We start from the raw sequence: 12,444 nt of genomic DNA, 5'->3' as shown, positions 1-12,444 counted from the left end.
TTTCTGTCCAGTTAGAAAATACCACTGAAACCCATGGAGAAGAAGGAAGAAGAAGGTGAAGAAGAAGGTGAAGAAGGTGAAGAAGAAGGTGAAGAAGAAGGTGAAGAAGAAGGTGAAGAAGAAGGTGAAGAAGAAGGTGAAGAAGAAGGTGAAGAAGAAGGTGAAGAAGAAGGTGAAGAAGAAGGTGAAGAAGGTGGAGCAGCCTCCACTCTAAAACCTCCATCTTGCTCTATATTTATTACTATATTCTAAAAGCCCAAACTCTAAGTTTTCCACCCTGTGATATGACACACTTCTAATCAACCACAATCCCAGTGTTATCACTCAATTCTGGAAGCTTCTCCACGGCCTCAGGTCAATGCAGTGCTCTCCTGGGGGTCAGTGCCTGGCAGCACAGAAAGGCTGAAATTCTCAGCATGCAGAGCTGCAGCAGGAGGGAGCAGGAGGGAGCAGGAGGGAGCTGGAGGGAGCAGGAAGGAGCAGGAGGGAGCAGGAAGGAGCAGGAAGGAGCTGGAGGGAGCTGGAGGGAGCAGGAAGGAGGGAGCTGGAAGGAGCAGGAAGGAGCAGGAGGGAGCAGGAGGGAGCTGGAGGGAGCTGGAGGGAGCTGGAGGGAGCTGGAGGGAGCAGGAGGGAGCAGGAGGGAGCTGAAAGGAGCTGAAAGGAGCTGAAAGGAGCTGAAAGGAGCTGGAAGGAGCTGGAAGGAGCTGAAAGGAGCTGAAAGGAGCTGGAAGGAGCTGAAAGGAGCTGAAAGGAGCTGAAAGGAGCTGAAAGGAGCTGGAAGGAGCTGCTGGGGCAGCAGAGGAGCCCTCACCTGTCAGCTGAGCCCTTGATGAGCCTCCTGCAGGTTTCCATCTGCACGTCCAGGCCCCGTTTCATGCTGCACATCTCCATGTACTCGTGCAGGTGCCGGTTCATGTCGCTCTTGGCTGTGGCCAGTTCCAGCTGAAGGGCAAAGAATCAGCTTCAGGGGAGGAGCAATCCCACTTTTCCTGAGTTTCTTTCCTTTTCCTGCACTCTTCACACTGCCTGAGCTGCCCAGAGCCCACCCAGACACCCCACAGTGCCCATTTCACTCACTGCTCCTGACTGCCAAGGCACCCATGAGCCCAGGAAGGGCAGTCAGAGCTCCACACTGGTTCTGAACAACCCTGCTTTGGCTTTTTATTAAAACTTTTCTGTTTCTAGCACTACCACAAAAGCCATCCTGCTGATTTTATGCCTTCTAAAGTACCTGAACTATCTTAAGTGTAATATAAATCTCCAAGAGCTTGTAAGACCTAGCTCAAAAAAGCCATATATCACCCTGGAGGGCTCTTCCTGCTCTTGGCACCTTGTTTGTCAACAGGCAGTCATTAATGAAAGCAGCTCCAGGCAGGACAGAGATTTTGAGAAGCTCCAGCTGCTGTTTCTGGCCACCTGTGAGGCCCCATCCTGGGAAGCATTTCCCAGGGTGAGGGTGGACATGCAGAACAAAGCAGGGGAAAAGAAAAATAATGTGGTTTATTCCCTTTGTTCTGCAGTTCTCTCTCCACCAGCCTCAGATTTATGCTCAGTGCTGAAGTATGGAGCAATAATAGCCCAGAGAATGGCATTTAGAAAAATCCACAGGGCACAGCAGAGGGAAATGCCTTTGCACTGTTGGATATATGGACATTCCTGCTTCCCTCTGGGACACCCCTGTGCTGTGTCCATCCATCAGGAACAACTCCCCTTCCTCACCTCTATCTGCCCTATTGTCTCCTGGTATTCCTTGTCTCTTGTTTTGAAGAAAGACTCTGTCTCGTGGATCAAGTTTCCCAGGTTTTCTTCCTGCAGGGGAGAGGAGGAAACAAAAAATTAGTAAGGAAATAAAGGAATTCAGGAGAGAAGTGAAGATTTTATTTAACCTCCCTGGAAATGCAGGTTACTGTGTTCCTTCCTGCACTGATTTTTTAAAGACACTGTTTCACAGCCTAGGAATATTCTTCTTCAATTGGAATACCAGGAAAACACATTTCTGTGCCATGACCACAGCTCTGGACACACAAAGGCAAGGTCTGCTCAAAGCTCCAGCAATTAAACCCATGCACCTGCTGCATTCCAAAGCACAAACCCCCTGGATTTTCCTGAGCCTTTCACAGCCTGATCTCACTTGGACAGACTGGAATTGCTCTCCAGACATGAAACTTTTAATTCTCCCTGCATTGACCACGCTGCTACTCCCAGCTTTGCACTGGAATTCTCATTTTCCAGTTCCATATCATCACTCCCCAGTGCATGCATGGATTCCCACTGGAATTCCTGCACTGCTGGATAAAGCAGGAACAAATGCAGTCCCACAGGAAAGTTCCTGCTTTGGACTGACAGCACAGTCTGGGCTCCCATCACACACAGCTGCTTGGTGCTGCCCAAAAAGGCACCACAATGTCACTGTTCCCTCTTTCAAGCCTTCAACCACCTCAGTTTTCCATTAAAAAATGCTCCTCAATTTAGCACAACTGCACCAATGAGTGTTAATGGGGTTTCCATGCTCTGGCCACATCTGTGGCAGATTTACAGAGCTCATTCCTGGTACCCACACCAGGCTATCCAGCCTGGAGTTACAAGAATCATCCCTCTGATCCTTTTATATGCAGAAGAGCTTTAAGGAGGAAGGTCATAAAAGAAGGTGGTGAGGGCAGCGTGTAAGAACTTGAAAGGAATAAAACCCACGGAAGGAAGATTCAGGCATGTAAAGCACGTGTTAAAGAGCAGGCACAGCCGGAGCAGTCTTTATTCTGAACCTCCATCTACAAGCCAAATCTACCCTTTCCTTGTATAATTTTCATTTAGAAGGATTTAAGCTTCTTAAAATCTTTAGAGTTTCCCCCGCGCGGGGCCTGGGCTCGGCGCTATTGCTGTGCTTAGCCCGGCACGCCCGGCTATGCAAATCAGCTGTCATTAATTCATTAATTCCTGCACCAGGCTGCTCGTTATCAGCCTGCCACTCTCCCTCTCCTCCTTATCGCTGCCACTCTCTGCTCCTGTTATCCCTATGGTGCCACTCTCTGCCCCCATTATCCCTATGGTGCCACTCTCTGCCCCCATTATCCCTATGGTGCCACTCTGTTATCCCTGTGCCATTCTGCCCCTGTTATCCCTATGGTGCCACTCTCCAGTCCCTGTTATCCCTGTGCCACTCTCTGTTAACCCTGTGCCACTCTGTCCCTGTTATCCCTATGGTGCCACTCTCTGCCCCCATTATCCCTATGGTGCCACTCTCTGTTATCCCTATGGTGCCACTCTCTGCCCCCGTTATCCCTATGGTGCCACTCTCTGTTATCCCTGTGCCATTCTGCTCCCGTTACCCCTGTGCCACTCTCTGCTCCTCTTGTCCCTGTGCCACTCTCTGTTACCCCTGTGCCACTCTCCTGCTCCTGTAATCCCTGTGCCACTCTCTGCTCCTGTTATCCCTGTGCCACTCTGTTACCCCTGTGCCACTCTCTGCTCCTGTTATCCCTATGGTGCCACTCTGTTATCCCTATGGTGCCACTCTCTGTTATCCCTGTGCCATTCTGCTCCCGTTATCCCTGTGCCACTCTCTGTTATTCCTATGGTGCCACTCTCTGTTATCCCTATGGTGCCACTCTCTGCCCCCATTATCCCTATGGTGCCACTCTCTGCCCCCATTATCCCTATGGTGCCACGCTCTGTTATCCCTATAGTGCCACGCTCTGTTATCCCTGTGCCACTCCCTGTCCTTGTTATCCCTGTGCCACTCTCTGCTCCTGTTATCCCTATGGTGCCACTCTCTGTTATCCCTATGGTGCCACTCTCCAGTCCCTGTTATCCCTGTGCCACTCTCTGTTATCCCTGTGCCACTCTCTGCTCCTGTTATCCCTGTGCCACTCTCCAGTCCCTGTTATCCCTATGGTGCCACTCTCTGCCCCCGTTATCCCTATGGTGCCACTCTGTTATCCCTGTGCCACTCTCTGTTATCCCTGTGCCACTCTCTGTTATCCCTGTGCCACTCTCCTGCTCCTATTATCCCTGTGCCACTCCCCGTGGTTTCTGCAGCCCCAGCAGTTCCCAGTAATCCCCAGAGGCTCCCTGAGCTCTGGATGGATGATCCAGGAGCAGGGAGGTGGAACAGGAACACGTCCTGGCAGCCAGACATCCCCCAGGCTGCTGCCTCAGCATCTTCCCAGGCTGGGAGGGATCACCTCCCACCTCCCACCTCCCACCCTGTGCTGCTCAGGATGCAGTAACACGGCCATTCCTGGCCATTCCATCATTCCCAGGCTGTTCCCTGCCATTCCCAGCCATTCCCATGCTGTTCCCTGCCATTCCCAGCCATTCCCAGGCTGTTCCCTGCCATTCCCAGCTGTTCCCAGCCATTCTCTGCCACTCCCAGCCCATTCCCATCCCTTCCCAGTTATTCCCAGACTGTTTCCTGCAATTCCCAGCCATTCCCAGCCCATTCCCAGCCATCCCCAGCCCATCCCCAGCCCATTCCCAGCCATCCCCAGCCATTCCCAGCCCTCTCCAGGCTGGTTTAAGAAGGCTCTGGAGTGGCTGGATTAGCTGCCTTTCCCTGGGATTTCAGGATTAAAAGGAAGCTGTTCATTATCCACCAGTGCCAGCAGATCCCCACCGAGTGGGCTGAGGGAAGCTCAAGATTCAGGGGTCCAGAGGATCCCTGGGGGTTTTGTGGCCCTGCAAGCACAGGTTCTTTGTCTGGGATGGGATCTGCACCCTTCAACACCTCCCCAGACCATGCCAAGGTTGCTCAGCTCCCCACAGGAACAGCTGTGCAACCCCATGCCCTGCACTCCACACATTATCATCATAAAGTGGGAGTGATAATTCACACAGAAAGTGAGGTGCTGTGGAAGATCACAGAATCCCAGACTGGCTTGGGCTGCAAGGAGCTTCAAGTTCACCTAATTCCACCCCATCAATGGGCAGGGACACCTTCCCTGTCCCAGGCTGCTCCCAAACCCATCCAGCCTGGCCTTGGGCACTGCCAGGGATGGAGCAGCCACAGCAGGGCCTCTTCACCCTCACAGGGAAGGATTTTTTCCTAAAATCAAATTTAAATCTCCCTCCTGTCAGCCCAGAGCTTCAGAGAAAGCTTTGAAGGGTGACAAATTCCCTGATGGGCCTGGAACAGACACCTTGGATCGTTCACCTCTCACTCAGTATTTTAAATACTCACTCTGAAGGAGCCAAGGAAGTAAAGTTTGGCCAATGAAGTGATTGCACAGACTGCAAATCAGCCACAGAGAGGAAGCACTAAGAGGATTTCAAAATCAGAGTCAGTCTGTGTGGCAAACTAGATCACCAGTCCAACACCCACAGGCTCAAATGGCTGTCAAGGAGTAGCTGGGGGAGAGTTTGTGCAGAGAAGAGTTGGAGAAAATAACAGGGATGAACTCACCTCTCCTTGGAGGTCGATGGAGGGGTTGCAGTTGGTGAAGTCCTCCCAGAGCAGCAGCGTTTCCTCGTTCTCCTCCCACGTTAAACTGTCACAGTCGTCATCGAAATCAAAGGTCTCACGGCTGGGAGAACAAAGAGCCATCACCCAGGGCACTGCAGCCCCACTCCCTCAGTCCTTAATTTAATTAATTGTCTAGAAAAATGGGCTCTGAGAGCTGAATGGGGACAATGCAGCGCTGGAAATCCTCACAGCTTTTCCCAACAGCCCGTGGCACTGCCCAGGGCCTCTCTGCTGGGCTCTCTGCCACCCCAGGACACAATAAAAGCTCCTTGGTGGAGCTGCTGCTGGAGCACCAGGCCTGGCTCTGCCCTCCAGAGGGAGCTGCACAGGAGCTTCCCCTGCTTGCAAAACCACAGAAGTGTTTGGAGCTGTTCTTTCCTCCAAAGGAGCCCAAACGCAGCTCAGGGGATGTCACAGGGCTCAGAACCCACAAGGATTTCACAGAGGGGTTCAGCCAAGGGCTCCCCTGCAGCCTTGGAACACAGCAGGGCTGGAAGGAACCAAGGCTGGAAGGAAGCAGGGCTGGAAGGAGAAAGAGCTGGAAGGAACAAGGGATGGAAGGAACAAGGGATGGAAGGAGAAAGCTGGAAGGAAGCAGGGCTGGAAGGAACAAGGGATGGAAGGAGAAAGCTGGAAGGAAGCACCAGGGGCTGGAAGGAAGCGGGGCTGGAAGAAAGCAGGGCTGGAAGGAACAAGGGGTGAAGGAAGCAGGGCTGGAAGGAACAAGGGGTGAAGGAAGCAGAGCTGGAAGGAACGAGGACTGGAAGGAGAAAGAGCTGGAAGGAACCAGGACTGGAAGGAACAAGGGATAGAAGGAATCAGGGCTGAAGGAACAAGGGCTGGAAGGCACAAGAGGTGAAGGAAGCAGGGCTGGAAGGAAGCAGGAATGTAAAGAACCAGGAATGGAAGGAAGCAGGAATGGAAGGAAGCAGGAATGGAAGGAAGCAGGAATGGAAGGAACCACCAGGGGCTGGAAGGAACCAGGGCTGGAAGGAGAAATAGCTGGAAGGAAGCAGGGCTAGAAGGAACAAGGGATAGATGGAATCAGGGCTGAAGGAACAAGGGCTGGAAGGAACAAGAGCTGAAGGAAGCAGGGCTGGAAGGAAGCAGGAATGGAAGGAACCACCAGGGCTGGAAGGAACAAGGATGAAAAGGCTGAGCCCCTGCCATGTGCAGAGCAGCACAGCCACTGCTGCAGCCACTGAGGGCAGAGCACAGGGCAGGAGTGGCCTTTCACACCCTTTTCTGCTCTAACCTTGTGCAATGAGGGAAAGCTGCAGAGCACACAGCACTAGCTGCTCTCATGGTGGTTAAGGAGCCCTGACAAAGAGCTGGAATTTCTCCCTGAGCAGCGTGCATTCCAGGCTGATGCATTTTTATGGCTTTAGCTCACTTCCTCTGAGCTGATAAGATCTCAGGAAGGAGCCTGATGCTGTCCCGGGAGGCTGCAGAGCCTGGCAAGGGCCAGGAGGTTTGTCTGGATCAGCAGCACTGGGAAAATGTCATTTTAAACACTTGGACACTCCTGAGTGTGCCTTTTGCAATTCCACTTCTTCCAATTGTTCTCTTTTTCCAAGATCTGTCCTGGTCAGAGAGCACAACGGCCCCTGAGCTGACCTCACACAATATCCACTGCAGTTCTGATTTTGTGCTACTTAATTCTTAAAAATCATGTTCATTACAGCTAAAAAGCAAATTGGTTTGTTTCTGTTAATGATACCAGCTCCTCTATCTATTTCTAAGCTTCACAAAGACCCCAGGGCCCATCCCCACCAACGTTTTCACCCCAGCTTGACAGAACAGGCTCCTGTAGCACTTTGTGCCACGGGTAATAGGACATGGAGATAAGAATTTCATTAGCAGGACCAAAACCAACTGGGTAGCACAGGGCAGGTTTGGGAACAAAATTAAAACCTAAATGCATGACCAACCTGGCAGGTACATTTACCTTCTTGCTTTTCAAAAAATCCACACACTGCCTGCTTGTCACACTGAATTTAGCAGTGGAAAAGTCAAAATTCTGTATTTATTACACTGATTATTACTGAGGGCCTAAAGACATCTGAAAGGAGCCCTAACAAGGGGAATCATCAGAGCTTTGGCCAAAACCATCCCATCCACACAGGGGATTCAGGCAGAAAGGAGGAAATGCTGCCCTGAAACAGAGCTCCTGGCAGAGCCTGAGAGCAGAGCAGGAGCTGGTGGTGCTCAGAGCACCCCTCGTGTGCCCCCACCACAAACCCTGCCCTGCCCTGGCTGGGAGATGCCACCAGGGTATTTTCTGAAAAATCCTCTTTGCCCAGGATTTTCTCCTGGGAAGCTGAGAGGCCTCAGAAAAGAATGCAAACAATAATGATCTGATAGCTTGGGAATGTGGCCTGGAGATTGTTTAGCAACAGGTGCATCTTTGATTGTTTCCATGTGAATTGTTTTTAATTGATGACCAATCACAGCCAGCTGTGGCAGACTCTGAGGAATCAGTTCCATGGGCTTTCATTATCATTCCTGTTTAGCCTTCTGATGTATCCTTTCTCTGTAGTTTAGTATAGTTTTAGTATATAATATAATATATTATATACTAAAATTATATTATATTCTATTATATTCTATTATATTCTATTCTATTATATATAGTAATATATAATATAGTAATATATAATATAGTAATATATTGTATAGTAATATATTATATATAGTAATTTATAATATAGTAATAGATAATATAGTAATATGTAATATAGTAATATGTAATATAGTAATATAGTAATATATTGTATAGTAATATATAATATAGTAATATATTATATATAGTAATATAATATAATATAATATAATATAATATAATATAATATAATATAATATAATATAATATCAGCCTTCTGAGAACATGGAGTCAAATTCTCATCTCTCACCTCGTCCTGGGCACCTCACAACATCACAGGAAAGCTCTGGGAGTTCCTCTCTCTGCTGTCCCTGCAGGGGCTGGCAGGGGACACCCCCATGCCCTGGGGTGCTGCAGTCACACCCACGCTGCTGCAGCTTGGGGCTTTTCTCTGTTCTCCCAAAAGAGAACAGCAGAGAGTTCAAAAAGCCTCACCAGGTTGTATTGGTGGATATTTGGGGGGGTTTTGGGGTCCCCACCTGCGTTTTGAGGCTCCTAGGGTGGAATTTGGGGATATTTGGGGGTGTTTGAGAAGGATTTGGGGGCTTTTGGGGGTCCCAGGAGATCCCAGGCTGGGGCTAGGGGATATTTGGGGGTATTTGAGGAGTATTTTGGGGGGTTTTGGGGGTCCCCATCTGCGTTTTGAGGCTCTCAGGAGGTTTGGGGGTCCCAGGGTGGGTTTAGGGGATATTTTGGGGTGTTTTAGGAGTATTTTGGGGGGTTTTGGGGGTCCCCACTTGCGTTTTGAGGCTCCCAGGATGCAATTTGGGGATATTTGGGAGTGTTTGAGAAGGATTTGGGGGGTTTTGGGGGTCCCAGGAGATCCCAGGCTGGGGTTAGGGGATATTTGGGGGTCTTTGGGGATATTTGAGGAGTATTTTGGGGATATTTGGGGGTATTTGAGGAGTGTTTTGGGCGTCCCCACCTGCATTTTGAGGCTCCCAAGGTGGAATTTAGGAATATTTGGGGTATTTGAAGGGATTTGAGGAGTATTGTGGAGGGGTTTTGGGGGTCCCCACCTGCGTTTTGTGGCTCCCAGGAGGTCTGGGGGGTCCCAGGGTGGGGTTAGGGGATATTTTGGGGTGTTTTAGGAGTATTTTGGGGGTCCCTACCCTGGCCCTGATGGGAGAAGGGGACACAAGGCACACCTCCAGCCACCTCCCTGAACTGCTCAGACAGCACCACGTGCTGAGAGTCCCTCCTGGGCTGCTGCAAACTTCCTTCCTGGGAGGAATGTGGTTTGGGGTAAAGCTTTGGTTTGGGGTAAAGCTTTGGTTTGGGGTAAAGCTTTGGGCAAAATAAACTCCAGTTCTTCCAGGGTGGGATATTGGACTTTGCAGCAACAGCTGACAACACCAACATTCCTGACATCTATAAATTGTTGTCCACTGATCTTCCAGACACATCCACCACTCCCATTTGCCTGCAGCCCAACTGAAAAACCTCCCAAAAAAACTGAGAGGTTTGTATCCACCCCAAGCTGAGCTCTCAGTTCAAATTCTATCCAGCCAAGCAGCAGCAAACTCCAGAAATCAAATATTCAGCCCAAGACGCAGAACAGACTCCTGGTTTTGCCTCTTTTTGTTGCATTTTTTCCTCTTTTGCAGCAACGCAGAATAGCAAAACCAGTTTGTATTTTTTACACCCTCTGTAGTTCCTCCCACTTTGAGGGAGGAGCTAAAATCCGATAATTTCATTTGAACTTGCCCAAAAGCTCCTGGCCTGTGCCAGGCTGCCAGCTCAGAGACTGCAGGCTCAGGCAGTTTTGCAGGGTACTCACAGCTGGTTGAACATCCTCTTCATCTCATCCGTGATGTTGAGGGAGCAGCTGACCTCATCGTCCGAGAAGCGCCCGTTGTTGTCGGCGTCCTGCTCCGACAGCTCCTCGTCCGACGGCAGCTTCCGCTCCTTCTTCTTGGAAGCCACCTGGGGGCACAGACAGCACTGAGTGCAGGCCTTGGGGGCCTGGGAGGGGAATTGGGGTGCAAGGAGAGCAGAGGGGGGTTAGGGCTGAGCCTGGGGTGCGGCTGCCCAGGATTCCCTGCCCGGCCTGAGGAGCGCGCACGGAGCACAGGAAGCGGCTGGGGAGAGCAAAGCGAGCGGCAGGGGCTGCCAGAGCTCTGGGGACGGTCACCGAGCCAGCCTGGCACCGGCCAGGGGCCATGCACAGCCTGGGAGGAGCCAGGGAAAGGCTGGGATGAGCCGGGGCAAAGCAGGAGGGGCGGCAGTGCCCGGGCACAGAGCAGGGACAGAACTCTCCCTCTCCTGCCACCACCACAGGCGTGGCCTCCAGAACAGAACCCCAGCAAGGAACAGACAGGAAACCTTTCCAGAGAGCCTTAATTCCAGGGAGGAACTTCCAGAGAGCCTTAATTCCAGGGAGGAACTTCCAGGGAGGAACTTCCAGAGAGCCTTTATTCCAGGGAGGAATTCCCAGAGAGGAATTTCCAGAGAGCCTTTATTCCAGGGAGGAATTCCCAGAGAGCCTTTGTTCCAGGGAATAAATTTCCCACCCCAGCAGCAGCAGCAGCAAATTGAGGATCCTCAGCACACAAGAAGGGTTGGCTGAGCCATGGAAAAGCTTGGAGAGCCCCCAAGAAATGAAATTCAGGGAACTCAAGGGACAGCCCTGCAAGGGGCACAGAGGGAACACACAGGATGATCCCAGAGGATCCCAGAGGGAGGGGAACACACAGGATGATCCCAGATCCCAGAGGGATGGGAACACACAGGATGATCCCAGATCCCAGAGGATCCCACAGGGATGGGAACACACAGGATGATCCCAGATTCCAGAGGGATGGGAACACACAGGATGATCCCAGATCCCAGAGGGATGGGAACACACAGGATGATCCCAGAGGATCCCAGAGGGATGGGAACACACAGGATGCACAGCTAGTGCCAGAACCTCAAACACACAATCCACTCCCACCCTACAGCAGTTTTCCCTCTCCTTGGCACACAGACCATCCCTTGCTGGCCTTGTTCTCCTGGTCATTTTAACCCCTGCAGGCCTGAGCAGGAGTGTGCTCTGCAGTCACCTCTGAGCACAAAGACTCAGCAATTCCCCTCAGAGACAAGGAGGAGCCCTGGCACCATACAGTGGCTCAACTTGCCAGAGAAACAATTCTCCTCTGAGGAGGTTTGAGTCTTTTGGGGAACACAAGGGGAAAACCATCCAACATTTCAGCAGCTTCACCAGCAGAGCCCACAAGGATCTTTTACAGTGTTTCTGACAGCACTTAGCACACTGTGTGCTACCACTACACACAGAAAAGCATCAGATTTACTGAAAGCCTGAGCAAGACACATTTAGATGGAAGCAGAAGGAAGGTGGGTTAGTCAGAGCTGGAACTGCAGTTATGACAAGACCAGCAGCACTGGGAGTGACAGCCCTGATCCAGCAGAGCTGTCACTGCTCGCTTTTGGAGCAAATTAAAGGACTTTCCTTCGAGCTCCATCCAAGGAGCTCCAAGGAAAGCAACTGGAGCAGCCAGAGCTCACCATCACAGAAATGTTATTTCTGGCCACAGAGCTCGAGCCAGAAATAAGAACATTCAGATGACAGTTCCATGAGCTTAAAACCTGTCACTTGTGAAGGGAACAAATGGGAGGGAGGAATGATACAAACCTAGACCCTGTAACACTTCTTTTTTTCCCTGCATTCAGTACAGACTAACATCAGACTCACAGCACAGCTTAAAGAACATCCTGGGACTCCTTTTTTTGTCCAACTCTCTGCACTTTGTGCTCCTGGTGCTGCAGCAGCTCCCGCAGCAGAGCTACCCTGACAGACAGCGGGGGAAACACAGCTCCAGAGAGAGAGTTCAAGAAAAGGCAAAGGACCTGGGCCACACTGCTCAGCACTGCTCCCTCCTGCCCTGCCCTATGGAAAATTCAGGGCCTAATCACCTGGAAAATCTTGGAAACGTCTTCCGAGTTGCGCTGCTGCGCGACATCGCACAGCTTGGCCGTGATATCGATTCGGCGGCAGATGTCCATGTCCACCTTCATGGCCTTTTCTTGGATCTTTGTGTCCAGGTCTGTCATGGGCTGCAGGAAGGACAGCAGGGATTATCTTCTATTATTAGACAGTTCAGGCAAGAGGAGATACCCCACAGTATCTCTGGAACCCCAGGCCACACCAGTGCTGAACCTCACACCCTGTTCTGGGGCAGGCAGAGCATGGGCAGTGCCCGGGCACAGAGCAGGGACAGAACTCTCCCTGTGCTGCCACCACCACAGCTGTGGCCTCCAGAACAGAACCCCAGCAAGGAACAGACAGGAAACCTTTCCAGAGAGCCTTAATTCCATGGAGGAA

At 51.1% G+C, this 12,444-nt stretch overlaps 1 protein-coding gene across 1 annotated transcript in view; it reads right to left on the bottom strand.

The window, feature by feature from the left end:
- Positions 1–12,444, bottom strand: part of IFFO2 (intermediate filament family orphan 2) — a 58,400-nt gene that overhangs the window by 8,496 nt on the left and 37,460 nt on the right. The window contains exons 4-8 of the mRNA XM_054647893.2: positions 12,036–12,176; positions 9,901–10,046; positions 5,399–5,519; positions 1,720–1,809; positions 812–942 (exon numbers count right to left, since the gene is read on the bottom strand). Of these exons, the coding sequence (XP_054503868.1) occupies positions 812–942; positions 1,720–1,809; positions 5,399–5,519; positions 9,901–10,046; positions 12,036–12,176 (629 nt within the window). The remainder of the gene's footprint in view (positions 1–811; positions 943–1,719; positions 1,810–5,398; positions 5,520–9,900; positions 10,047–12,035; positions 12,177–12,444) is intronic.

This window comes from Agelaius phoeniceus, chromosome 24, assembly GCF_051311805.1.
Source record: "Agelaius phoeniceus isolate bAgePho1 chromosome 24, bAgePho1.hap1, whole genome shotgun sequence".
Classification (NCBI taxonomy): domain Eukaryota; kingdom Metazoa; phylum Chordata; class Aves; order Passeriformes; family Icteridae; genus Agelaius; species Agelaius phoeniceus.
This window is presented reverse-complemented; position numbering and strand designations above follow the sequence as displayed.